Raw genomic sequence first — 27,906 nt, forward strand, 5'->3', positions numbered from 1 at the left:
AGTCATGTCCGACTCTGTGCGACCCCATAGACGGCAGCCTACCAGGCTCCCCTGTCCCTGAGATTCTCCAGGCAAGAACACTGGAGTGGGTTGCCATTTCCTTCTCCAATGTGTGAAAGCGAAAAGTGAAAGTGAAGTCGCTCAGTCACGTCTGACTCATAGCAATCCCATGGACTGCAGCCTACCAGGCTACTCCATCCATGGGATTTTCTAGGCAAGAGTACTGGAGTGGCTTGCCACTGCCTTCTCCGAAGATATGGGCTAGTCCATCTCAAACTTTCTTCTATAGAGTAAACATCTTCCTAGGGTTTCTATTTTTAAGAAATAAGATTTTTTTCCCCCATGTGAGAATTTCTTTCTGCATCTTACATCAATAATTTTGTTTACAAATAAGTTTCACTTTATCACCAAGAACAAAGCTGGATTCAGGTCTTCTAACACCTGATTCAGTGATCAGTCCACTTTTCTACTAATATTGAAATAAAAGTTTAGCCATTACTACATGTAACCTTAAGGATTTGTAATTTATTCTAAATTTTGTCCTAAAAAACTGAATTACTTAATACTCTTAACATACTCATAAATAATGTAAGTATACATTTTTCTTTAAACAGATCTACTTCAGTAGTATGTGTGAACAAAATAATTTTCTTCCAAGCAACTGATACTTCATACCTTTTGTCTGATGCTGTGCTGTGCTCCATTATGTCCAACTCTCTGCAACCCCACAGACTGTAGCTCCCCAGGCTCCTCTGTCCATAGGATTTTCCCCGCAAGAATACTGGAGTGGGTTGCCATTTCCTTCTCCAGGGGATCTTTCCAACCCAGGAACTGAACCCACATCTCCTGTATTGGCTGGTGGATTATTTACCACTCAGCCACCTGGGAATATCTATCTTTTGTTTAGTACTTTCAAATAAATATGTAGGCGGTTACTTTAGAAACAATTTTATGTGCAAACAATTTATAATGTGCTACTCATAAATCCCATTTTCCAAAAACAATTAGGAATTTTTAAAAAGAAAGCCACACCAAAAATTTTAATAGGCACTGGAGTCATGGAAAAATAAAGTTTATTCTACTAGGAATGTCAACTTATTGAGTATTCTCCAAAGTGGAAATTACACAGTGACATTTCAGGAACAGACTGTTCAACTCACCCTCAACATCCACAAATGACTATCACAATAGTTAAACCACATCAAAACAGTCCAACATAATTAGGCTTCAATATATTGGACCATTATGTTCTTCTAAGATGCTAATAAACCAAAACCAGAAATATCAAAATCAAAAGAAAAGATATTACTTGAGGCTAATTATCATACAGATTGTTAGTTCCTTGCTGTATCCTATCCAGAACACTAATAAAGGAAATATTTTACTGCGAAGAAAATTTTATTATATACATATATATTACTAGTCATGAATTTGTGATTACTACATAAATGCTGCCCAGTGCCATTAACCAAATGGCATGACCATTTTATGTCCACAATTCACTTCTGTATTTACAAACATAGTTTTCAAGATTTATAAAAGTGTATCTCTCAGTGAAAGTTTAACGTTGAGATGCAACCTAGCATACATAATATTTGCTGTTCTGCAGATATCAATGTAGGACAGAAGTATTCACTCCCCTTTCATTTGAGTGACCTTATGTGGGGGGGGGGGGGGAAGATCAATAATTTACAAGTTCTAAGTATCCAAAGGAGATTTCCAGATGCACTTGAAATGCTTACAGACAGTAAGAGTTTTAAGAAACATCTTCCATGTCCACATCCTCTTGTAATTTCTGTACCATTTTGTCTTCCAGCTGCTTTCCTTTGCCTTGAAAAAAGAAATTAAACTCTTATTGATTTGGTGTGACCTTGTGGAAGTCATATCCACATTATATGAAGAATCTTGGCTATTTTAAAATAACATTAAATATTCCTAAATAATTTAAGAATAGTAACTAAACTCACACAGGTCTTATGACTTGCCACACACTTGCTCATCTCACCTTCATGACAACCTACATCTTAAAAATGAGAAAACTGAGGTACAGCGACAAATCAGTCAGTGACCCGGTCACTTGCCTAGTAAGTCCAGTAAGACAAAGGGGTTGGATGTAAACCCTGGCCATCTGGAACCAAGACGTCTGCTCGCAACACTGCACTCTCTACCTCAAAAAGGGCTACCTAAAATCTTAGATAATAATGGTTCCTTTCTATTATTTTGGGGGTGTCAGTCCATATAATCTATATGTGAAACAATATGCTCCAGGATTCTATTTTTTTTTTTTAATTTGGTATAAAAAGTCCTAGCTGGGACTTTTGCATAAATCTACCCAATACGTTGTTACAGAATTTGACTTTATTAAGGTTTAGGCATAGCTAAATCCCATCAAAATCTCTATCCTTCTGATAGATTGTACTTGGTGCCAGCTGAGGAAAAATACTGGCTTCCTGGCACCTCAAAAAGAAATTATGCACACAAACGACTGCCCAAGAGAATGCCTACCTGTAAGTTACAGAAGCACAAGCAAGGCTTTAGTACAAAACTGCAGTCCTCAAACTGAGGTATCAGAATCACCTGGAGAGCTACTGAAGCACAGAGGTCCAGATCCAAGGGGCCTGAACCTCTGTGCTCCGTAAGTCCCCCAAGTAATTCCCTCACCAAATGAAGTTTGGGAACTATTAATATGAAACACTGTCCTTTTAATCAAAACAGGTATGAGGCAAAATCACCTATTAAATTATGACTCCAATAATTTTGATTAACTTGGAAAGTATTTTTATAGAAGCTAGGATTTTATGGCGGGAGAAAAGAAACAACATACGCAATAAACTGAATGGAACTCAGAAATGCACTGAATCAATATTTTTTATAAATTACCAAGTCATATCCTAAATGAGAGAGAATATTTACATGAAAAAAAAATTTATCCTCAAAAAGTTGGCTGGTACCCAATTACATGGACCACAAGAGCTTTCCCTTTCTCTACTGAAGGCAGAGAACTCCTGGGTAATGCACTACTTACCTGCAAGAGGGGCCCGGATAAGATGGATGTTTTGCTTGACCTCTTTAACGTCCTGGACTTTCTGTAGTTCTTTATTTTTCTTCAACCTAGGATAAAATACATCAAGGCCAAAAGCTCAGTTACTAAAACCTCTTTAAAATACATTAATTCGCAATTTGTAAAAATTGTATTTAGTTAACCACACAGATGAGAAATGGGAATACAATCTGTTTCTTGTTCTTTATTAGCTTAATGATTCCTACACTCCCAGTCTGTTCATTCACTTATTTCTAGTGCCTAGTCAGGAATAAATTGGGGGTTGAATATGTACTTGCTCAGTGAATGAAGGAATGTAACTGCAACAAAGAATTAACAAGCCTTAGGGACCACAGATACAGAATACAAATCTCTAATCATTAAAGTAACTGTTCTCTATTTGAGGAGAAAGATATAATCTCTGTGTTATCTACTTTTTAAAATCATTCAGTAATTACCAGAGCATGAAACACATAAGACATTCAACAACAACAACAAAAAGTCAACAGGCTAGTTCTCAAGCATTTGGGCCCCCTTTTTTTTTTTTATAATTAAAAAGGTCTAAAGCCAAAAAACTGTTGACACATGCTTTTCTATAACAGATGTTTATGATGACTAAATCAAAAGTGATGTCTCTTCTAAAGAAATAGCCAGTTTCAAGCTGGGGCAGGGAAAGTGCAAGATAGTACTAGAAAATGTTATTAGCCATAAAGCAAGAAAGCACCCAAAGAATGATGAGGAATTGTCAAAATGACACAAAGCCTGCCTGAAGAACTCTCACTGGTCAACTTGGGGGTACTCAGAACATCAAGATAAATAATGATAAAGAATTGTAACACACTGAAAACAGTAAGAATTAGTGCGCACACACACATATGATGTGAATAAATGAATAAAATAATAAATGCAAAACTGGGGAAAAAGAAAAATGCTCTTTCTTGGATAAGAAAGCCAACTAATAAATAGGAAAGGATGAAATTAGAAAAATCACCACTTGGCAATAATAACAATAGTAACAGATTCAGGCAGAACACTAATGGATGCTAAAACCAGTAGATACCACTTTAAGAGTAACAGGTTCTTTGCTGAGTGTGTCTCCCCCAAGATGCACTGATTACAAAGAGGGGAATAAAACAGTAAAGTGGTTTCCTCCATTTCCAGGCGAGAAAACTAGCAGACACTACTTTAACCAAGTGATAAAAGTTAACATCACCAGTAAGAGGCAACATGTACCTGGAAGACACATTTCTGTAATAGTTTGGCCAAAGGTGCCTACCCCGAATCTAATCATGAAGAAAACAGCAAACACAAAATGAAAAACATCCTGTAAAATAACTAACCTGTACTCTTCAAAAATGCCAATGTCATTTAAGATAAAGATGAGAAACTGTTTGGGTTAAAGAAGCTTGAGAAGACATGACTGCTAAGCGCAATGCATGACACATGACGTTCTGCTATGATGAAGGGCATTATTAGAACAACTGGTAAAATCAAGTAACATCTATAGATTAAATAACAGTATTTTATCAGTGATAATTTTCTGATTTGATAACGATACTGTGGTTATATAAGAGCATGTTCTTATGTTGTATGCTGCTGCTGCTGCTAAGTCACTTCAGTCGTGTCTGACTGTGTGACCCCATAGACGGAAGCCCACCAGGCTCCCCCGTCCCTGGGATTCTCCAGGCAAGAACACTGGGGTGGGTTGCCATTTCCTTCTCCAATGTGTGAAAGTGAAGTCGCTCAGTCATGTCTGACTCGTAGCGACCCCATGGACTGCAGCCCACCAGGCTCCTCCATCCATGGGATTTTGCAGGCAAGAGTACTGGAGTGGCTTGCCATTGCCTTCTCCATCTTATGTTGTATATCTGATACTAAAATAATGTTGTATATCAATTATACCTCAATTTTAAAAACCACACAGAAAAAGAACATACTAATCTTAGGATATATACACTGAAGTATACTTAAGAGGAAAAGGCATCATGTCTTCAACTTACTACACACAGAGTTAAACACAAAATAAATCTGGCAAAATGCTAACAGAATATACAGAGTTCTTTATACTATCTTGATAGTTTCTAAAAGTCTGAAGTTATGTGAAAATAAAGGTATTTTTAAAACATTCATACCTGTTCATTATAAATTTAGCTTGTCGCTTCTGTTTGATCTCTTCAACTCTCTTCATTGCATCAACTATTAAAAAAAATTCATTAAAGTTAACAAATTTATGTACATTCAAGCTGGATGATTATAATTAACAAGAGCTTTAACAATCACCTTTTATTCTGATTTAGAAATGGACAAAACCAAACAAAACACTCACTGCAAAAACAATTCCTACTAAACTAGCTGACAAAGGTACGTACTATTGGTTAACGTCACTTTTGACTCTTTCCCAAGTATCATTTCTTTAATCTTTATTTTGCAAAAGCCTTTACTACTAATAAATTTTCCTTGTACTTGAAACCAGTCCAACACTTTTCAAATTTTATTCTACAGAGAACTTGGATTAATGACATTAATCCCATTCTTAGTTTGTCATCTCTATAAATAAAGAGTCCTTTCCTGGTAATAAAAGCTACTTTTTCTTCAAGTACCTGAGCTATGATCTCATTATAGATCACATTATATACCTGAGATATGATCACATTATTAATATTAGTAGAATGAACCTGTCAATTTGCCACATTCCTAACCACTAAAATCCAACAACTGTTTTGGAAAATTTATACAAGACCCTTGGTTATAAGGAAGTTGAGTCCAACTATACTCTAGAATCTGTACTATACAATGTAAGATAAATCACATATGTAATTTACATTTTCCAGTAGCCACATTTTTTTGAAAAAGTAAACGGGAACAGTTCAAAATTAAATTCAAGGTACATTTTGTTTAACCCAACATATTCAAATTACTGTCATTTCAACATGCAATTAATATAAAAAATTATTTACTGAGATTTTATGCTTGTTTTCACACTAAGTGTTCAAAATCCAGCATGTATTTTACATTGACAGCACATCTCAATTCAGACTAGTCACATTTTAATTGCTCAGTAGCTCCTGTGACTGGTGGCTACCATACCGAGCAGCACAATTCCCAACCAGATTCTTAAAGTGTAGTCTGTGTGTCTGAGTGGGGCAAATGAATGCGGCTCTGTAATAATACCTGAACCAACTACTGTCTAACAAATAATAAAACAGGAGTTCTCAGTAAAACGCTTTGAGAGTATATGCCCTGTTCATCTTCATATACTAGCATCAGTGGTTACTGACTGTAAAGGATACAATATCTTGGAGAACACACAGTATTTCTCAGGAACAATAAAAACATCATGATACCAGCACAGAGGGTCTCAGTAACTGAATATTCACAGATGATTAAACTAAGATATGCACCTCAGTTTCCACATCAAGCTGAATTCCCACCAAATAAAAGTAGTTATAGATAAAAATGGTCTGGAGCTGCTATCTTCAAGTAGGAACAAAAAAGAAAACAAAGGCCAAAATGAAATAAAACTCAATGGGGTCCAGAAATGCTTTAGAATCTTTCAACAAAGTCCTTGCCAAACGTGCCTTCAGGAATCAATTTAATAATACTGTGAAAAATGTATAGCTCCATATGGGATTGATGTGTTTGTGCATATTGTGAAATGATCAGCACAGTAAGTCTAGTAGAATTCTAAGTCTTAAAGAGACTTCTAGTTAACAAACTACCTCACCTACACACCAAAGACTAGAAAAGGCTAAGGCTGCATAAGCAGACATGGGGGAAGAAGAAAAAGCAGGGCCAAGGGCCTCACACTATACATATACATGGTAAAATCTACAAGCTAGATTAAGAAATTAAGTTTTACTACATATGAGAACTTTTTAAAATTAAAGCCTCTGCCTAACTTAAGTAAATGGACAGAAAGAGCTAGGTAAGTAGGTATGCAGACAGGTAAGAACTAAACATTACTGCTTGCAGTTTAGTAGCCTCTAACTTCATTTTCACTTCGGTCAAACAGAAATTCTCTTAGAAAATTTGTAATTATTATGCTTAGATGCTGTACTTTTGAACTTTACAGAATCGCTTAGTTTCATGAGGTATACAATACCTATATTCCTAACAATACTTATATCCCTAAACCAAATTATCTAAACTGGCAAAGTGTGTTAAGTTTTTTGTATATTTTAACTATGTCACACGTCCACAAAGTATTCTACATCTCTATTTTTTTGTTCAGATATTTGACTGCTTTTAGATCTCTGTGCAGGCACTTCAAATAACAGCAAATTTAATAATTATGCTACTTTAATAATAGATACATCAATCAATTCTGAAAAGATTTGGAATAGCTTACAATAAAAAACACAAATACAGCGGAGCCATTGAAATAAGGATAAAACTATAAAAAGTAACCAATTAAAAGAATGAATTTAATATTTAAACAATCAACTGATATTAAAGCTACGGTATATCCCAAACCAGTGTCTCCTGAAAACTCATATTCCCTTGTGACTTACTGGTTTTATTCCACAGTTCTCGCTGGTATTTGACAGGCTCATTTCTACGTTTTTCAAATTCAAATGAATTATCCTGTAAAAAGAGGAAAAATATGATTTTAAGAGAGATAGAAAAGAAGCATTGCTTAAAACTTTTTCTCCTTTTCACAGAAGTTCTAAGTATTTCAAGCTACTGTTGTTCAGTTGCTCAGTCATGTCCGACTCTTTGCAACCCCATGGACTACAGCATGCTTCCCTGTCCTTCACCATCTCCAGGAGTTTGCTCAAACTCATGTCCATTGAGTCGGTGATGCCATCCAACCATTTCATCCTCTGTCATCCCCTCCTCCTCCTGCCTTCAACCTTTCCCAGGATCAGGGTCTTTTCCAATGAGTCAGTACTTCACATTAGGTGGCCAAAGTATTGGAGCTTCAGCTTCACCATCAATCCTTCCAATGAATATTCAAGGTTAATTTCCTTTAGGATTGGCTGGTTTGATCTCTTTGAAGTCCATGGGACTCTCAAGAGTCTTCTCCAACACCACAGTTAAAAAGCATCAATTCTTCAGCGCTCAGCCTTCTTTATGATCCAACTCTCACATCCATACATGACTACTAGAAAAACCACAGCCTTTTGACTATACAGACCTTTGTCAGCAAAGCAATGTCTCTGCTTTTGAATATGCTGTCTAGGTTTGTTAAGGCATAAGATTTTCCCCAAGATGATCTCAGAGAATATAAGTTTTCAAACTTTTTCTCCATTAAACACAACATACAAGACAGTCCTAATGAAAAAATTTCTCTACATATTACTGATTCTCAAAGGGATGGGAGGGGAGATGGGCCTATAACCATCCTGAGGATTATAAATAAACTCAAAAGGCTTCCCAAATTTCCTGTTCCTAGCTGAGACTAACAGCCAGACAACATCTATTAGACTGAACCATTTGAAACTGCCTTTTCCCATAGATCAAAAAGAGTCAAATATTAAGAATTTCACATGGTTCAACAAAAATACCTGGCATGTTCATATATTTCAATACCTATAAACCTTTGTGTTACAGCAAAGAGTTGAAACTACACATCCTCAAATAATGTGGTGCTTCTCTGCCTGATGTAAGCTTCACCCTGAAATTCTTTAGGTCCCCTCCAAATGTAGTCAGTATTTTGACAATTAACAACTTTACTCATCTCAAAACATGCAAAATAATTTTGGGAAAAAAACCCAGATATTTTCTGGTTTTCAAATCTACCAGACTCAGTTAATGTGAACATTAACTCTGCACTTAGCTATTTCATCTATACACACAAGACTCTGTTCCGATCACAGTAACCTCAGCCATGACCAGGTAAATGGTCACCAGCAAATGAATACGACCTAGCATTCTTCCTTCACTCATACAGTTGCCATCTGAATTTGAGACGCTACAGTTCTATTCATCCATACTGAAAACTATTTTTGTGACATCATGATCTGGCCTTACAAGTTGTCAAAAAATATTCTTTACATTCACTGAAAAACCTCAGGTGTTAAGAAAGCCAGAAAAGGACTTCATAGCAACTACTTAAGACACTGCCTTTACAGAGTGGAAAGGTGGGTAAAAAGTCATGGGTTTGGTAGAAGAGAAAGTACAGCAGGGAGAAGACAGCTGAAAGGTCTCCTGCCCTCAAAAACAACTGGTGCAACAGTTTCTCTTCCTTCCTTTTCAAGGATAGAGCGCGGACAAGCTTTGGTGGGACCTCAAACCAACTCACTAAGAGCAATACTTGTGGGGGTTTGTCTCATGAAACTCCCTCACCCTGATTCCTCATTATTCCTCCTTACACCAATATCATTAACTAAGTTCTCTGCTCTCAGACACAAAGTCCAGCTAAAGAAATCCAAAAACTGATAAACAAGCTTATTACAAACCTCATCCGAGCCCTCACTGCCATTCCAACATCCTTTTATCTCTTAACTTCCTTTCAAAATCCTTAAGTAACAATTTCCAACTTCAATCCATTAAATAATTCTCCCCTTTGTTACAAGAGCTAAAAATACTTTTGGAGAATAAGAAAAATCATTTCTACAAACTAGATTAGGAATTTTTTTTTCCTTTTCAGAATTCTACAGATTTATAGTTTTGGGGATCATGTGAGAATGAGATTGCCAAGACAAGTCAGTCAGTCATTAATCACTCTATGGGAAGCCTTATTAGAGTTAATTGAATCATGTTCCCCATCCAAAAACTAAAATTTTGAAAACTATAAAAACTATAGTCTTAACTAACTGTACTCACCACCGTGAGCTCTTTACCAGCTGCTTTCCGGAAAGCTTTAGTCCATCTGACCTTGCGAGGATTGCGCTTCTTTTTGAAGTTTTTATGGCACTTGGATTTACAGAATCTGAACACCTATTTTAAAAAGTGTTAAAATAGTGAAAAGACAATATTAAAAACTTTTATGCCATAGGACATTACCCCACCAGACAAAATATACTATAAAGTCTGAGAAATAACAATGGTTCTTACTCACAATTGCTTCTACTTATAGCACCATTTAGAAACATGAGACATATCACATAAAATGCAAATTGAAGTATTTTTGACTATCAAACATCATTACAACTAAAGATTGAGGGTCCCCCAAATATGGTTAAAAACTAGCATTTTTACAGAATAACAGTAAAACCTTTACTATGATCTTGAATGAAGGGAACGATTTTAAGTAAACTCATTTATTTAAATCCGTTTGCACTTCAGAATACTTCTCAAAACTCACTTTGTATACATTTCAATGAGGGGGGAGGGGGGTAAAGTTTCAAACCACCGCTCTGAAATGTCCTTTGGTTCTTTTCACTGTTGCACAAAATAATTTCCCAAAAAAGCAACTAAAACTGGCTATAGATTTGTTTTTCTAAAGAATTTATTCAGAGATCTACTAGGAAGATTCTTAACTACTTTAATTCTACACTTTCATTTCCAAAGATGTGATCCTTTAAAAGTGTTTACAATTTAATGATGATTCAAAGTGCTCCTAAAGTGACTGTGATTTATACATCTAAAATGCATCATTTTGTTACTCTGTCTAAAAAAAGTTACAATTTGTATTACTAGAGGAAATCTGAGAGAAGAAGTATTATAATTGAATCTGTGGACCTTGGCAAAGAAAATTAAATTGAATTATTGTGCTTAGATGTGACCCATTCAAAAAAAGGCCAAACTAAGGTACAGACATTTCAAGCTAAGAGACTCAGTGGTAAGGAATTCGCCTGCCAAAGCAGGTGACAGGTTTGATCCCTGGGTCGAGAAAATCCCCTACAGAAGAAACTAGCAACCTATTCCAGTATTCTTGCCCGGGGAATGGACAAGGGAGCCTGGAAGGTCTATGCAGTTGCAGAGTCAGACACAACTTAGCAACTAAAACAACAATAAAGCCTCTGTGTGCATGTGTGCACATAAATCACAAATCAAAATACTTTTATGTACATTGTTCTATGAGGACCTTCAAACAGGTCCCTAATCGCATTAGGACATAGATTTCTTAGAAATGGTCAATACTAGAGAATTCCCTGGTGGCTCAGTGGTTAGAACTTAGCGTTTCACTGGGATGGCCCTGTGATGGATCCATGGTCCAAGAACTAAGATCCCACAAGTAGTATGGCAAGGTCAAAAAGAAAAGGAAGAAACAAATGGTCAATATTAGATCAGTTTAATCGAGGGCCAGACTTCCTGGAGAGCCCTCTCTACGTTCTTGAATTAATTTCACACAGCTAGAAAATACGTGAACTACAGTAGTTTTCTGGAATAATTCACTATAAAATCATTATTGGTAAAACTTCTTTATTTCCAGCTCAACGTACTACTACCTTTTTAAGTAAAAGCCATCCTTGTTTAATATCTACTAGACAACTCCTACACAAGTCCTCATTGAGAAGTTTGACCTTTTCTAGGTCTTCTCAGTTCCAAAGAAAGCCAATGGGAAGATACTTAAACTGCACCTAACAGACTCACTTGAAAAAGCATGATGAAGTATCTGAAGAGACTGGAATCACTGAGATGGGATGGGGATTCCCAAATAAAGAGCAGCTACTATGTGCTGGATGTTGCAGTAGGTGCAAGAAGTACAAGAATAATTAAAACACAATGCTCTACCCTGAGAAGCTTAGTCCAGTAATGTGATGAAGTCTCACTTTGCAACCAAGAGAAATAAAGATGAGACTAGGATATAAATAACGGGATATATGGCTATACACAATAATCAAGTATAAAGTAACATGTAAATATACATTCAGTTCAGTTCAGTCGCTCAGTAGTGTCTGACTCTCCGCGATCCCATGAATCACAGCACGCCAGGCCTCCCTGTCCATCACCAACTCCCGGAGTTCACTCAAACTCATGTCCATCAAGTCGGTGATGCCATCCAGCCATCTCATTCTCTGTCATCCCCTACTCCTCCTGCCCCCAATCCCTCCCAACATCAGAGTCTTTTCCAGTGAGTCAACTCGTCGCATGAGGTGGCCAAAGTATTGGAGTTTCAGCTTTAGCATCAGTCCTTCCAATGAACACCCAGGATTGATCTCCTTTGGAATGGACTGGTTGGATCTCCTTGCAGTCCAAGGGACTCTCAAGAGTCTTCTCCAACACCACAGTTCAAAAGCATCAATTCTTCCGCGATCAGTTTTCTTCACAGTCCAGGAGTGATTAAATCTCTACTGGGGTAGGTTGTGAATGATTCTGTGTGAGACAAAGCTTCACAGGCTTAAATTTCCCTTCTAATCTAGTCCTTGAACACCATCCTCAGTCTTCAACGTGCAAACGATCCATCTGAGCTTCACAGTTCAATACTTTTTTATGCCACTAATTCAACAAAGATTTATTAAGCACACCTTAAGAGTGTACATGTTTCTGTTTGCAAACTATGAAAATATGGAGGAGTAATATTTTATCCTGGTGGCTCAGACCAAAAAGAATCTGCTTGCAATGCCCTGGGTTCAATCCCTGGGTTGGGAATATCCCTTGGAGAAAGGAATGGCTATCCACTCCAGTATTCATTCCTGGAAAATCACATGCACAGAGAAGCCTGGTGGGCTACACTGTCCATGGAATCACAAACAGCCAGACACGACTAAGCTACTAATATTTTCACTTTTTCCAGTATTTTAATTAGTAACACACTAATTCTGGTTTCCCTGGTGGTTCAGCAGTAAAGAATCCTCCTGCAATGTAGGAGATACAGGTTCAATCCTCAGTCAGGAAGGACCCCTGGAGAAGGGAATGGCAACCTACACCAGCATTATCTAATCAGGGAAATCCCATGGACAGAAGAGACTGATGGGCTACAATCCATAGAGTCACGAAAGAGTCGGACACAACTTAGTGACTAAATAACAACAGGCTAATTCTACTCTTAAGCTACTTGAGAAGCATAAAAGGGGAGAAATCTCTGAAAGATCGTCTCAAAAGCTACAAGCATAAATGGAGAAAAAATAGTTAGGAGGCTCCAAAAGTGACAAGTGCCTAATCTGGGACTAGGAAGGCAGAATAAAAGCTAAGACACCACTATCCTTTGCAAAGGCAGCATGGATAGGACCTGCAGCTTGATACAAAGAGTGAAAGATTCAAAAGTAACTCTCAGTTTCTAGCACAACTATCTAAGCACATGACTATTAATTCTGAGAGCAAAAAGAGCTGAGGTAATAACTCTCTTTCAGGAGGCTCACTGTTAGGTACAAACAGGATTTTTCTGTCAAGTGGAAAATTCAAACCTGGAACTAAGGATATAAAGATGTGGGAAATATCAACAAAGGAAAAAATGAGGAGCTTGGTCTTCATTAGTGCTTCTGGACCTCTACATCTTATTTCCCCAATCGACTCTGTTCTGGATACACCGGTCTTCCCTAGAGCAAGCAAGCTTCCAGCTAACTCAACACCATTCTTGCTAGCAACAAAGACTTCCTCATCAACCTGAACTCCCACTGTATCTGCCAGGTCAACACCCAACTTTAGACAGATCCCACTGTCCTTTCTAATTTCCATATCCAGCTGACCAACACTGATGGACAAAAATCATAAATTATGATCACCAGATCACCTACAATGCCATAATGACTACTGTGAATTACACCCCATCCCGGCAATCATTTCATTCACTGCTATAAATTCTCTGTCATGTTCTTGACAGGAGGAATTAAGAATCATTTACATACTCTTTCAGGTTCCCAAACAGCTTTGGTGCCTCATTTTCAGCAAGACTTCTTACTCCTAATTTAGTGAGGTCAGTGTTTTTCATACAGAATACACATATAAAGTGAGGAAGTACAAACTGTAATTCCTGAGCATGTCAAAATCACCTCATTGAATATAGATTCCTAGAGCCTCTTCCTCTCCCCCTAGACATTCCAATTCAACAGATCTGGTGGGAATCAGGAATCAGTTTTTCCCTTAAGTGTCCAGTGATTCTGAAGCAAATATGCTGCTGCTGCTGCTGCTTAGTCACTTCAGTCGTGTCCGACTCTGTGCGACCCCATAGATGGAAGCCCACCAGGCTCCCCCTTCCCTGGGATTCTCCAGGCAAGAACACTGGAGTGGGTTGCCATTTCCTTCTCCAATGTGTGAAAGTGAAAAGTGAAAGTGAAGTCTCTCAGTCGTGTCCGACCCTTAGCGACCCCACGGACTACAGCCAACCAGGCTCCTCCATCCATGGGATTTTCTAGGCAATAGTACTGGACTGGCTTGCCATTGCCTTCTCCGGAATATGAGAGAGCTCAAATTCTGAGAAACAACATTTTGAACAGAGGAATGAGATTCATTCCGGTATGAAAGGCAAATTCATGTATAATTGCTAAGCCTTTCACAATGAGACCTTACAATGACCGTGCCCAACTTAAGATGGTTCAACTTTACAATGGTACAAAAGTGATACACATTCAGTGGAAATCATACTTCAAATTTTGATCTTTCCCAGGCTAGCCATGCAGTAAAATTCTCTCTGATGCTGGACATCTGGCAGCAAACCAAAGCTCCCAGTGTTACAATCTGTTTTTCAATTCCAGTAGAGTATATCATAAATTACATGAGATATTCAACACTTCATTATAAAACAGGCTTTATGTTAGATGATTCTGCCCAACTGTAAGCTAATGTGTTCTGAGCATGTTTAAAGAAGGCTAGGCTATACACAATATTCAGTAGGTTAGGCTTTTGCATCTTCGACTTACAATGAGTTTGCCCAGAAGCAACCCCATCCAAAGTCCTGTAAGATCTGTATCTTTCTATCGTGTTTTCAGACGTACCTTTTTAATATAGATTTACATTTGCATTTATAGCCCTACCCCAAGCCTCTATCACCATCTGCAACCCGTCACTTCCTTAAACAGAGAAGTAACTGCTCCACTCTGTGCCTTTGCTCAAATTGTTCATTTCCCTTCCGCCTAAAATGCTTTCTCCTCTTGCTCTTAAACAAAATGCAAGATCCAGGATAAAAGCACCTCCTTCCTGTGTCTTTTCACATACGTCCTTCTCCAAATCAACTCCAATCACTTCATAAAACGTAACTCTGCTATTAAGTCATATCCAACATTTCTATCAACCTCTACACACTACGGCTGACCGCAAGTCTTACACATCTGTAGAGAGGTGGAACTCAGAAGAGATGCTTGACCCGGCAGGCGTTCAACAAGGTTTACTGAATTGAAGAATGTGGCCCACATACAACAGTGGGCCAACAGACTCCCAGCTTCCCCGTGGGCACTGGCTGGAATCGCTCAACCTCATTACTGCCGGCCTCTCCCAAGAGCGGCCTAGGGACCAGCTCTGCTCGGACCACCTAAAGGAGAAACTCCCCCAGCGGGAGGTGGGGGTCCGAGCCCGTGGTAAAGCCAGCATCACGCGCCGAAATCCCAGGCCAAACCCCACGCCAAATTGGTAGACGCAGAGTAACCCCGCGCCGAGCGGGCGAGGCTTCAGCCCGGCGGGAGCGCAGCTAAAAGCGCCCCACTCCCCGCCTCCTCACCTTGCAATCGTTACGAACGAACATCATGCCGTGGCCTGGGTAGATAGGGCCCGAACAGAAATAACACTTTTCAATCCGCATGTTCAACGCGCGTGGGGACTCGCCCGCCGAGCACCCAGCTGAAGAGGAAGTGACGTAGCGCCGCCACAGGAAGTGATTCTCTTCCCAGTTCTCCAGAAAGAGCATCCGGAAAGGCGGTGCTCTTCAGGGCTTCTGGAAAGCGAGCCGAACGTGACCGCGCCTCCCCGCGGCCGCGCCGGGAAAAGCGCTGACGTTTCGGGCAGGCGCAGAAATGCGGAGTCGAGCCTGCAACTGTCAGTCTGGGCAAGTGCAAGGTTCTGCGCCTTCTGAACTGGCTGTTAGAGCGTCTAGTTTTTCCACCTACCGTATCATATTAAGTCAGCATTTACTCATGTCTTATATATCCTGTCTCTAGTTTGTGCTGTTCCCAGGGGCTCTCCACACTTGGCTAGTCTCTAGGATCTCATTTCTGCACGGCTCGAGAACCGCCGGATTCCAGTCCCTAGAGGACTTGCCTGGTGTCCACGGCGGGAACTTGCTGCCCCGCACGGCAACCGAAGTTGCTGAGTCTCAGGCTCGCAGGACTTAACCAGCGGTGTTTTAAAAACTTGTCGTGGTGGTCTTCTCCACCTTTACTCCCTCTCCGCCTTTTAATTAATATACATATATTTAATTATTAGACATAAAAAATAAATCACCATTTATACAGGAAATTTATGCTTTTGAACTGTGGTGTTGCAGAAGACTCTTGAGAGTCCCTTGGACTGCAAAGAGATCCAACCAGTTCATTCTAAAGGAGATCAGTCCTGAGTGTTCACTGAAGGACTGATGTTGAAGCTGAAACTCCAATACCTTGGCCACCTCATGCAAAGACTTGACTCATTGGAAAAGACCCTGATGCTGGGAAAGATTGATGGCAGGAGGAGAAGGGGACGAGATGGATGGATGGCATCACCGACTCGATGGACGTGAGTTTGAGTGAACTCCGGGAGTTGGTGATGGACAGGGAAGCCTGGCGTGCAGCAGTCCATGGGGTCGCAAAGAGTCCGGCACGACTGAGCAACTGAACTGAACTGAACTGGAAATGTTTAAGCCAAAAAATGAACATAAGCTAACATAAAATAATTTGTGACTGGCAATACCTCTGGATTACTTGGGAGAAGCAAACAAAATCTCTTCAGAGGGAACATTTCCACCCAGAATTTACAGAATTCTCTCCTGATGGCATGTAGCCATTAAAGCTGAGCACCTTGATGACTGATCCTGCAAAATCCAAACCAAAAGCAAACCACATCCAGTATCAGTTTGTTACAAGATCGCACTGTTGTTGCTGATGTCATTGTTGTCTGTTTTGTGGAGAAAGAGGGATGGTCTCTAGGTATTATCCTTACTTTCTTAAAAGATCAATAGTTCATTTAAAAAATACATTCATTATATTTTATCCAGCATTATCAAGTGTTTTATATTAGAAGAGTTTTCTAGTTCTAAACTCAACTGTCTTGCCAAAAATAGAAGACCTGGAAATACTACATAGAGTTTTCCGGGTTATAAGAAGCCAAGCAAAGCATTCTTTACTGTGCAAAAATAAACAATTGGGGACTAATCAAACATAAAAGCTTTTGCATAGCAAAGGAAATCATTAAACAAAAAGACAACCTATAAAATGGGAGAAAATACTAGTAAACAATGTGACTAACAAGGGATTAATTTTCAAAATATACAGACATCTCCTACCACTCAATATAAAAAAAAAAGCAATCAAAAAATGGACAGAAGATCAGAAAAGACATTTCTCTAAAGAAGACAGACATATGAAAAGATGCTCAACATCACTGATCATTAGAGAAATGCAAATCAGAACTACAATGACATATCACCTCACACCAGTCAGAATGGCTATCATCTAAAAGCCTACAAATAATAAATGCTAGGGAGCGGGTGGAGAAAAAAGAATCTTTCAACACAGTTTTTGGGAAAATAAATCCATGCAGCCACTATGGAAAACAGTATGGAGATTTCCTTTAAAAACTAAAAATAGAGTTATCATATGATCTAGCAATCCCATTCCTGGGCATATATGGAAAAGTCAAAAACTAATTTGAAAAGATACTTGCACTCCACTGCTCATAGCAGCACTATTTACAACAGTCAAGACATGGAAGCAGGCTGTCTCCATTGACAGATATATGAATAAAGAAGATGTGATATATACATATATATATATATATACACACATATAATGGAATATTACTTGGCCATAAAAAGAATGAAATAATGCCATTTGCAGCAACATGGATGGACCTAGATATTATCATACTAAAGAAATTAAGTCAGGAAGAGAAAGATAAATACTATATGATATGTCTTAATATGGAATCTAAGAAACAGTACAAATGAATTTATTTATAAATCAGAAAGACTCACAGACATAGGAAACAAACTTATGGTTACCAAAGGGGAAAGGAGGAAGGAGGAATATATTAGAAGTATGGGATTAACAAATACACACACTACTGTATATAAAGTAAACAAGGCCCTACTATATAGCACAGAGAATTATATTCAATAACTTGCAATAACCTATAGTGGAAGATAATCTGAAAAAGAATATACACATGTATGTTATATATTAATATATACATATATAATGTATATATAATGTTAGCAAAGAATTACTTTGCCAAAACAGATTGTAAATCAACTACAGTTCAATTTTTAAAAACTCCTAATTGGGAATTTCCTGTTCTGTCCAGTGGTTAGGGCTCCACAGGACAAGGGTTTGATACCTCAGGGAACTAAGATCCTGCATGCCACTTGGAACAGCCAAGAAAAAAAAAAAAAAACCAAAAAGTCCACATTGAGCATTTCTTCAATGGATCGTTAGCTATCTTGACATCAACTTCAAAAGATCAAGAGTATACCTCTCAGAGTTCCTAATTTCCCATAATAAACCAATATGGACTTATATGAGAACCTTTCTAAACATTTTGAAGTCTTCGAGTCTTACTTTGAAAACTCTTTCATCTGACCCTGCTGCATCTTAAGTCCTTTATTCAGTCCAATAGCCATTTGAGTACCTACCATGCAGCAGGCCTTTTCTGGGTAGCAGCAACACAGTTTTGAAGAAAACTTCCCATGTCCCTGTCCTCATGGAGCTTATATCTTAGTGGATACAGACAAATGTACAAAGATATTGACTGGTAAAAAGCGACATATACAAAAACAGAGCAGAATAACAAGGCAGCAGGGGACAATCTGATAGGGGCCATGAGAGGGAGTGACTGCTATTTTATAGAAGGTGATCAGCAAAGTCCTTTTGGACAACATGACATTTGAATTGTCCTACAGGGTGGTAGAGGGAGCCATGTAGATATATGGAAGACAAGCATTCCAGGCAGAGGGAACAGCAGATATTCCAGGAACACACCTGACTGCTCCAGGGAGGCCAGTATGCTCACAGAGGAGTGAATGAGGCACAGGGTAGTAGGAAAAAAGTTCAGAGAGTCCATCTCCCCCTATTCCCTCCTCATCAAATTAAGTGCTACACCCTCCCCAATGCTTCTTGCATCCCATCTCTCAGCCCTAGTCTTAGTCCGAGCCCTTACCATCCTTGCTTTGTTCACCTGACAACAGCTGGCACACTTCATGCACTGTCGGTGCTCCATCAGTGTTTGATGATGACATGTGTGAGTTACCTTCTCCAGAACATGTTATCTTGGCTGGTCCCTCATCAAGTACCTAATGGAATTTGTGTCTCTGAATGTGTTTTCCTTTAGCATTACGTCCTCTGGGTTGAAACTTTCTTGTAAAGGGAAATGAAGTTATGTTCACACATAAACGACAGATTAAACCACTTTTTTTATTATAAGCTTATCTGGCACAAAATTCACTGAAGATACACTTCACTTTTACACAAGCCTGTAAATAGAAAAATACATTGACACACAAAAAAAGTTTATGTTGGTGCTTCAAAGTAAATTTAAACACATGATTTCCAAAGAGAATACAGGTTATTGATGTCAATAACTAAAAATGGCTCTTGTGTGTGCACTGTATCATGTATATGTTTCATTGTGTATTATGTTTAAGGCCAATAGAATCTGTACGAATTGCTCGTTTGGTTCCTGACAGGCTAACACAATACAGATATTGTTTTCTTTTTCACTATACAAGTAAATCATATAAAATGTTCCCTGGTACATAACTCTAAAAGTATTTCCTCCACTTAAGTCTTACAGCAATTTTACAAGGCACTGCTTATGATAGGACCCTGACTTTGAAATATCTGGATCTTTTATCACTAGAATACACAATTCAAATGCATAGGACTCAGTGACTTCTTAGTATTTTAAAAAGTCTAAATTTTAAGGATAGAAATATATAAGATCTTACAAAGCACAACTAAGTTTCTTAAGCAGATGGTGGGAGGGCAGTGGCAAAAAAAAAACAGGACAGATGGTCCATAAAAAGCCGTTTGAAAATTATTATGTACAAGTAGTTACTTTTCATCATAGTTTTATTTTTCTAATTACAGTTATGCCATCACAAAATACATTTATTTTTATTCTTTATTTAAATTATAATGAGTGGTATTTCTTCCTAAATAGCCATTAAGTTCTTTGGAAATTTTAATCTACTTAAACTACTTTAATAAATAAGAATTTTCCCCTTTGATTTTTATAAACAACTGCCATGAAGCATATTTTGAAACACACCTTTAATTTGGTAAAAAAGATATTTTGGCAGTATGAAGAGTACATGACCTTGGCAAGATCCAGCAAATATAGTAAATACCCATGATCTCAGTGAAAACTACAGGCTATAGAATATTTTGTTTTTCTATTTTGAGACAGAATACGAATGTAACTGCTTAAATACAAACATCCATCTTCCACCAAACAGTATAAACAGACATGTTATGTAATTATAAACTAATTCCTTCAATTCCACCCATATAAAAATAAAACAAGTTTCAAAGATCAACAAGATAGAGCCTGATGGTGAAAAAAAATGATGAGTCGTTCATAAGCTAATTGAAACTGCAGCCTGAGGATGCCAGACCAACATTATAAATATAAACAAAAGAAACTAAATATTTGCTTATCACAAATAACTTCAGCATAAGCACCAGCTATGTTCAATATGGCCAGCACATAGGCCAAGTATAAATGCACAGATCACTGTGAACAAAAGGCATAAAAATCTAATTCCTCAACCCTTCAATCAACCTTTCAGAGCAAAGGGAATTGAGCAGGGAGCCAGAAGTCCCCAGTTCAGTCGCTTACACAATACTAAACCACCTCAGTCCTTACTCTCAAGACCCTTCCCACCAAAAATAGTCACAGTGAGCATGAAATTGATACAGCCTGTAGATATAGCCATTCTCTTGTCCTATATTCATTTTAAAGAGAATTCTTACATAAATTATACTCAAGACATTGAACCATCATTTGTGTATATTCTTATTTAATATTTAAATTGTTTAGATGACATTTTAGAAAGTCCTCTGTGGTGCAAGAAGGGTCTTAAATTTGCATTAAAGACTGATATTACTTCTAAGATCTTAAAGGTGAGACTCTGGGCCTGTCTATGGTAAAGCAGGGATGGTATCTTCAGTCATTCTACATAATAAATGTGCTGTTCTGTGGCTACAAAATCCTGAATCCTTGAACGATCTACTGCCATGGGGTTAATGTTTTATAAGGCACTTTTGGCTATGTGAGATATTTTGCCTAACTCTCAGGCTGAATCTTAAAGATTATTTACAAAGCTGCAGCAAAGTAATTTTAAAATGGGATGCTTTACTGATAGATTTAATTGGGATGGTGAGAAGCAGTTTGTACACAAGGCCTGTTTGCCTCTCTCTGAGTCATGTATCACCATAGGGAAGGTCACAGACATGGGCCCCTTGAATGGCTGTTCAGCTCACTAGCCCCTTCAACAGCCACATGACCCCTTCTCCTTTTCTTCATTCAGCTGATCTGCAGAGGTGTGACCGTTGGAACGCACCACGCCTTCGGGAATCCAGGACTTGTCCACACACCGTTCCATTCGCTTCATTATCAGGTCCAGGAGTGTCTCAATCGCTTGGTTTATGTTTGTCCCATTGGCAGCACTAGTTTCAAAGTAGGGGACTCTGAAAGACAGCAAGAGCTTGGGTTACAGCGTGTGGTGTGAAAGGTCAGTGACCTTTGCCCTTGATAATTTAACTTAGAAAATCAGAAGAATATAAATATATAAGACAAGAAAGGCATTTTAGCACATTAAAAAGTAAAATAATAACTGACACTGCATTCCTAACACGGATGTAAAACTTCTGGGAGTTTTTATCCCCATTTCACAAATGATGAAATGATAGCTCAGAAAGATGAAGTAACGTGCCCAATTTCATAATGCTAGAAAGGAGTGGAACTAGGATTTGAATCCACAGCTGTTCAAGTGTAACCAACTCAACCATAGGCTCTACTGGTTCCAAATTTACATAATGCTGTATGAAGTTCTCCAAATGGGGGAAAAAAAAATACAAGCCGACAGGAGACATCAGAGGTACCTGGCCCGTATTAGTCAAGGGCTTGGCCACTTGTCAACTCCAGGTGGTATTCCTGGACCACACCCTTGAAGACAAGACATTCTGAATTTTATAGCACTTCAGGGTTCCTCAAGCATATCAATCTTAAGCATGTTTATTTTGTTATCCCAGGACCTGAGATTAGGTATAATTCTTTAGTAACTCATAAAGCATCATTTCAAAACTATAAGGTTATTTTTCACATATTCTTAAGACATCATCAGTCTTCTTGCAGTGGTCACCCTTCATACTTGGTCTTTGCAAAGGGATTAATCAATTCAGTTCAGTTCAGTTCAGTTGCTCAGTCGTGTCCGACTCTCTGCGACCCCATGAATCACAGCACGCCAGGCTTCCCTGTCCATCACCAACTCCCGGAGTACACTCAAACTCATGTCCACAGAGTCGGTGATGCCATCCAGCCATCTCATTCTCCGTCATCCCCTTCTCCTCCTGCCCCCAACCTCTCCCAGCATCAGAGTCTTTTCCATTGAGTCAACTCGTCGCATGAGGTGGCCAAAGTATCGGAGTATCAGCTTTAGCATCAGTCCTTCCAATGAACACCCAGGATTGATCTCCTTTAGAATGGACTGACTGGATCTCCTTGCAGTATAAGGGACTCTCAATTATTCCCCCTTCTTAATAAAGTCATGAAAATAATGATATAATTATATTTTCTTCAAACTCTTAACTTCATTCCCACCACTTAGAAGGAGTCTGACCAAAAATACTCTTAGATGTAAAAACTACAAAAGAAAGTTGTTTAGCCCCTTCAGGAGTCCTGCAATTGAATTCAGTAAAATATTCCTTACATTTATAGATACTTTAACATCCATCTCTATTACTCTTCCTGAAGAATGGCTTTGTTTTCCTGTGTTCTCATAGCATGTTAACACTACATCAATGACTCTGATTACAATTCTGGTAGTTTTTTCATTACTTCCTGACTAGGAGCAGCTTCCACAGGAGAGCTTTAACAGAATTGTTTTCACCTTCTGAGCACTTTGACAGATATTTTCAGAACTGTTCTGCTTCCTAAGAAGCACAATAAGGGTACATGTGGAGGCATGGAAGGTTATCTGTCCATTTCGATTCCTCAAGATGCTGCCTTATTATCTGCTTGCTTCCTACAGGAACTTACAGGCCTTGCAACTGGACTCTATATTCTCTCCTGTTGGAGTGTAGCTCCTAAAAACTGCTTGAGGAACCATCACTTCATTTGAGCATTTATCCTTCTCTCTGTGAGGTCTGATGGACATAGTTGTTCCACTGATTCTACGACGCCCATGGTCATAGCCCTTCATATGCTGACTCTAAGATACCTTAATCAGGTGCTTCCCTGGTGGTCCAGTGGCTAAGAATCTGCCTGTCAAGGCAGGGGACATGGGTTCAATTTCTGATCCAAAAGGATCCCACATGCCAAGGAGCAACTAAGCCCATGTGCCACAACTGCTTAAACCCTGATGCCCTAGAGCCTGTGTGCTCAACAAGAGAAGCCACCACAATGAGAAGCCCCGTGTACCACAACCAGAGAGAAGCCGCCACTCACCGCATCTGCAGAAAGCCTATGCATAGCACCAAAGAACCAGCACAGCCAGAAATAAATAAATCTTTTTAAAAATAAAGTAAAACATCTTAATCAGAGAAGGTCTCACTGGGCAAATTACATCATCTTAGTGATTTTTAAACCTCTTGCCTGGCTATCTCTTCGGTTACTGAGAGTCTTGTTATTTTTTTCCTACATATCCATCTGGTGCCTTATCCACAAAATGAAGGAAATGCATTTTTGCCATCCCTCTGGTCACATGTAGTATTTCTCTACCAAGTTTGAAAAAGACATTCTTTGTGGAAACTCAATAAACACTTATTTATCAACTATCCATGTTATTAAGTCCCAGGGACACTTTTTGATGCTGCCATTTTTATATGAACTGAATTTTAGATTAAGAATTCTCAAAATTTAAATACTTAGCTTTTTCTCTGTTACACCCAAAAAGAATCAATTAATGTCTAAGAATATTGCTTATACTTAAGGAGAAGGCTTGCTCATTCTATCACCATTCAGATAGCTATTGTTTCATGAAAAAGCAACTGAAAAATTCATCTCTCCCCATGAGAATAATGGGCTGAAGTTGGAAATACGAAAATAAAAAAGTAGTTGAGCAGAAAACTTTCTTGTAAACACTGGTTACAATGGTTCACATCTCATTTTTAACATTTCCTCAAAGTCCATCATAAATATCTTTTCAACTCTAGAGTCCTCAGCCTCACTGAATTCTTCAACAGGATCTCTCTCCATTAAGCTATTTCTACTTTTCATAGTTTCTTCCATCTCAGCTCCTAATATCCCATAATCATTTAAAGGCATAAATGAAAAAATTATAAATAGTCTAAAAATGATAAAACCTATACATGAGGGCTACCCTGGTGGCTCAGATGGTAAAGAATCTGCCTGCAATTCAGAAGACCAAGGTTTGATCCCTGGGTCAGGAAGATCCCCTGGAGAAGGGAATAGCTACCCAGTTAAAACTACGGTTTTTCCAGTAGTCATGTATGGATGTGAAAGTTGGACCATAAAAAGGGCTGAGCACCAAAGAATTGATGCTTTTGAACTGTGGTGTTGGAGAAGACTCTTGAGAGTCCCTTGGACAGAAAGGAGATTAAACCAGTCAATCCTAAAGGAAATCAACCCTGAATATTCATTGGAAGGATTGGTGCTAAAGCTGAAACTCCAATACTTTGGCCACCTGATGCAAAGAACTGACTCACTGGAAAAGACCCTGCTGCTGGGAAAGATTGAGACCAAGAGGAGAAGGGGGCAACAGAGGATGAGATGCCTGGATGACATCACTGACTCAATGGACAAGAATTTGGGCAAACTCTGGGAGATAGTGAAGGACACAGAAGACTGGCATACTACAGTTCATGGGGTCACAAAAAGTCAGATGTGACTTAGCAACTGAACAACAACACCCACTCCAGTATTCTTGCCTGGAGAATTCCATGCACAGAGGTGCCCAGTGGGCTACAGTACATGGGGTCGCAAAGAGTCAGACACTTAAAGACAGACTGGACAATGGTTAACAGCCATAACTTCTGGAGCCAGGTTGCCTGGATTCAAATCCTGTTATAACTCCATACTAACTGTATAGCACTGGCAAACTATAAATATCTGTGCCTCAGTTGCTTTATCCATAAAACCAGAAAATATCACTATCTTCCTATTAAGGATTAATTGAGTTAACATCTAAAGGACTTAGATTGGAGTCTGACACATAAGAAATGTGTCATTTCTGCCAAATGTGTCATTAATAAACATTTTCTATTTCAAACACAGTAATGGGTTCCAAAAGTTTGTTTTTAACTTTGTTGTTTAAAACTCAGAATATATAGAATCACTGAATTGGGGAAAGTCATAGCTCCAAGAGACCTTAGCAAGATAATAAACATTAACTTTCCAGACTAGCCCACAAAAATTGATTCAATCCACTATGAAGATGATCTATAGTTTTGCCCTAAATTCTGGTAGTCTGAATTATGCTTCCCTACATTAGAGATGGCTCACTCAGATCTGTCCTAGCCAAAGCGTTTCATGCTCCAAAGCATTTGTTTCCCTCCAGTTCTTGTCAAACCATACTTACCAGCATTCCTTACTACCACAAGTGATCATTAAATGCTGAGAGAAAACAAATCTTACTTAACTGATTAATACCATAAAGAATGCTGAGTGCTGAAGAACTGATGCTTTTGAACTGTGGTGTGGGAGAAGATTCTTGAGAGTCCCTTGGACTGCAGGGAGATCAAACCAGTCAATCAATCCCAAAGGAAATCAGTCCTGAATAGTCACTGGAAAGACTGATGCTGAAATTGAAGCTCCAATACTTTGGCCACCTGATGCAAAGAGCCGACTCATTGGAAAAGACCCTGACGCTGGGAAAGATTGAAGGCAGGAGGAGAAGGGAACGACAGAGGACGAGGTGGTTGCATGGCATCACCAACTCAATGTACATGAGTTTGAGTAAGCTCTGGGAGATGGAGAAGGACAGGGAAGCCCGGCGTGCTGCAGTCCATGGGGTCGCAGAGTCGGACACAACTGAGCAAGTGAACAACAAATGACTGACGCTTCTAGCAGAACTATGAGCTATTCTCTAATGTTTTCTAACTTAAGTAAATACTTACTTGGTAGAATTTCAGGGTATATGAGTGAAAGTATACATTTTGAAGTCACTCATATTAAAAGAGGTACAATATTAAGAAGATATAGAGTTTTAATCCCAAATTCTACTAACAAACTAAAAATTAAAAGTGCATTTTCTGACCATTTGTGAACCTACAGGTGATGTGACCAGGAGTCAGGTTAACCACCTTAAAATCATCAGATTAATTATTCAGTCTTCTAAGCAACTGAGGTAATACGGTTTTTATTCCTATAGGAATAAATGAATGCTAGAGATCACTCCTTGCCACCCTCAGCTCTTTGAACTGCCAGACAAAAAGTAAACTAAATGAGATGGGCAGCAAAGATCCTGAATTAAGACTTTCTTTCCATCATAAAATGATGTCTCTGGGAATTCCCTGGCAGTCCAGTGATTAGGACTCTGAGCTTTCACTGCTGAGGGCGTGAGTTCAATCCCTGACCAGGGAACTAAAATCCTGCAAGCTATGTGGTGTGACCAAACAAACAAAAAATGATGCCCTGTGCTCACATTTGAAAATTGGACTACTCAGCTTGTCCTAACAGCATAGAAATTCTAGTATAGACATATTTTTATGCCCATATCTTCTTGATGTTCACTTTTAGAAGGTACTTGGGCTACTTTATCCGAACAGTTCTCTGTATTTGTAAAGAGGTATAACAGTGCTTCATGGGGTCTTAATAAAGAAGCAATAATACAGGTAAAGGGCTTAACACAAGCTTAGCGTCTGGCAAGTGCTCAATCAATGTTCACCCAAAGGGACTGTCTTCTTCTCTAAATATAATGTTCTGCTTTTCCTAAAACTTTCCAGGCAAAAATTTCGTAATCTTAGCTTAAATTCAAGTAGATCAACTGCCCCACTTTCAAGCACAGAGACAGGTGTACTGTCCCTTCTTGCCACATGATGGTGCCAGTGCAGAGCAACTAGGAAGCAGTTCGTCAAACCTTCAGAAAAAATCCTGTGCAGCTAACTGCTGCTGCTGCTGCTAAGTCACTTCAGTCGTGTCCAACTCTGTGTGACCCCATAGACGGAAGCCCACCAGGCTTCCCCGTCCCTGGGATTCTCCAGGCAAGAACACCGGAGTGGGTTGCCATATCAGTCCACAAATGTGCACTAAATGGATTTTGGAACACCTGCAGAACACCAGTTTTGATGTACTTTTAATAAATAGGTAACTCACAAATTTTTTAATTTAAGAAAATGAGGGGGACATGATCATTTGCAGTTTTTCACCGAGATACCTATATCCAGCTCATGTCATAGTTTAGGATCCAATTTTTAGGTGTTTTCTCTTCTCTTACTTATTTCTGAAAAACTAGAATATCCCAGATCCCAGTTACAGGTTCCCAGGAATAAAAAGCAAGCGTATTTGGTGATTCTGTGCAACGGTTTTAGATATTTGGCTCACATGTGTATACACAAATGGAGGAATTTTTCAGTAAGTAAAAAGCGAGTCTCACTACTTTTTACAGCCTGTGGGCTGCTAAATGAACAAGCATTTAGAGGAAAGGGTGAGGCATAAGCTGTTTCACCCTGGGAGAGAGTGCCAAATGAGATCCAGGTCATCTTCTGAGTTCCGTGGGGCTCTGGAAATCAGTCTGG

General features: G+C 38.8%; 2 protein-coding genes across 5 annotated transcripts in view; both read right to left on the reverse strand.

Moving 5' to 3' along the window:
- Positions 1 to 1,004: 1,004 nt before the first annotated feature.
- Positions 1,005 to 15,676, reverse strand: RSL24D1 (ribosomal L24 domain containing 1). Its single transcript, XM_055436650.2, has 6 exons — positions 15,522 to 15,676; positions 9,809 to 9,922; positions 7,552 to 7,624; positions 5,173 to 5,236; positions 3,026 to 3,111; positions 1,005 to 1,830 (listed from the first exon to the last, which is right to left on the reverse strand). The coding sequence occupies exons 1-6, from the start codon at positions 15,600 to 15,602 to the stop codon at positions 1,757 to 1,759; spliced, it is 492 nt and encodes a 163-aa protein (XP_055292625.1). The 5' UTR covers positions 15,603 to 15,676; the 3' UTR covers positions 1,005 to 1,756.
- Positions 15,677 to 19,382: 3,706 nt separating this feature from the next.
- RAB27A (RAB27A, member RAS oncogene family) overlaps positions 19,383 to 27,906 on the reverse strand; it is an 86,098-nt gene continuing 77,574 nt past the window's right edge. For all 4 annotated transcript variants that reach the window (XM_055436204.2, XM_055436198.2, XM_088839622.1 and 1 more), the window contains one exon: positions 19,383 to 21,678. In XM_055436204.2, the coding sequence (XP_055292179.1) occupies positions 21,480 to 21,678 (199 nt within the window). In that variant the 3' untranslated portion in view covers positions 19,383 to 21,479. The remainder of the gene's footprint in view (positions 21,679 to 27,906) is intronic.

Source organism: Moschus berezovskii, chromosome 9 (genome assembly GCF_049115385.1).
Source record: "Moschus berezovskii isolate FMDL1 chromosome 9, NW_MosBer_1.0, whole genome shotgun sequence".
Classification (NCBI taxonomy): Eukaryota; Metazoa; Chordata; class Mammalia; order Artiodactyla; family Moschidae; genus Moschus; species Moschus berezovskii.

What these genes read in the sequence shown, in the direction of transcription:
- RSL24D1 (XM_055436650.2), bottom strand. Translation starts at nt 15,602, where the DNA reads ATGCGGATTGAAAAGTGTTATTTCTGTTCGGGCCCTATCTACCCAGGC. An exon ending in AGAACTGTGGAATAAAACCA is followed by an intron (nt 5,237 to 7,551) that starts GTAAGTCACAAG and finishes TTTTTTTAATAG; the next exon opens with TTGATGCAATGAAGAGAGTT. An exon ending in TATCCGGGCCCCTCTTGCAG is followed by an intron (nt 1,831 to 3,025) that starts GTAAGTAGTGCA and finishes TCTTTTTTCAAG; the next exon opens with GCAAAGGAAAGCAGCTGGAA.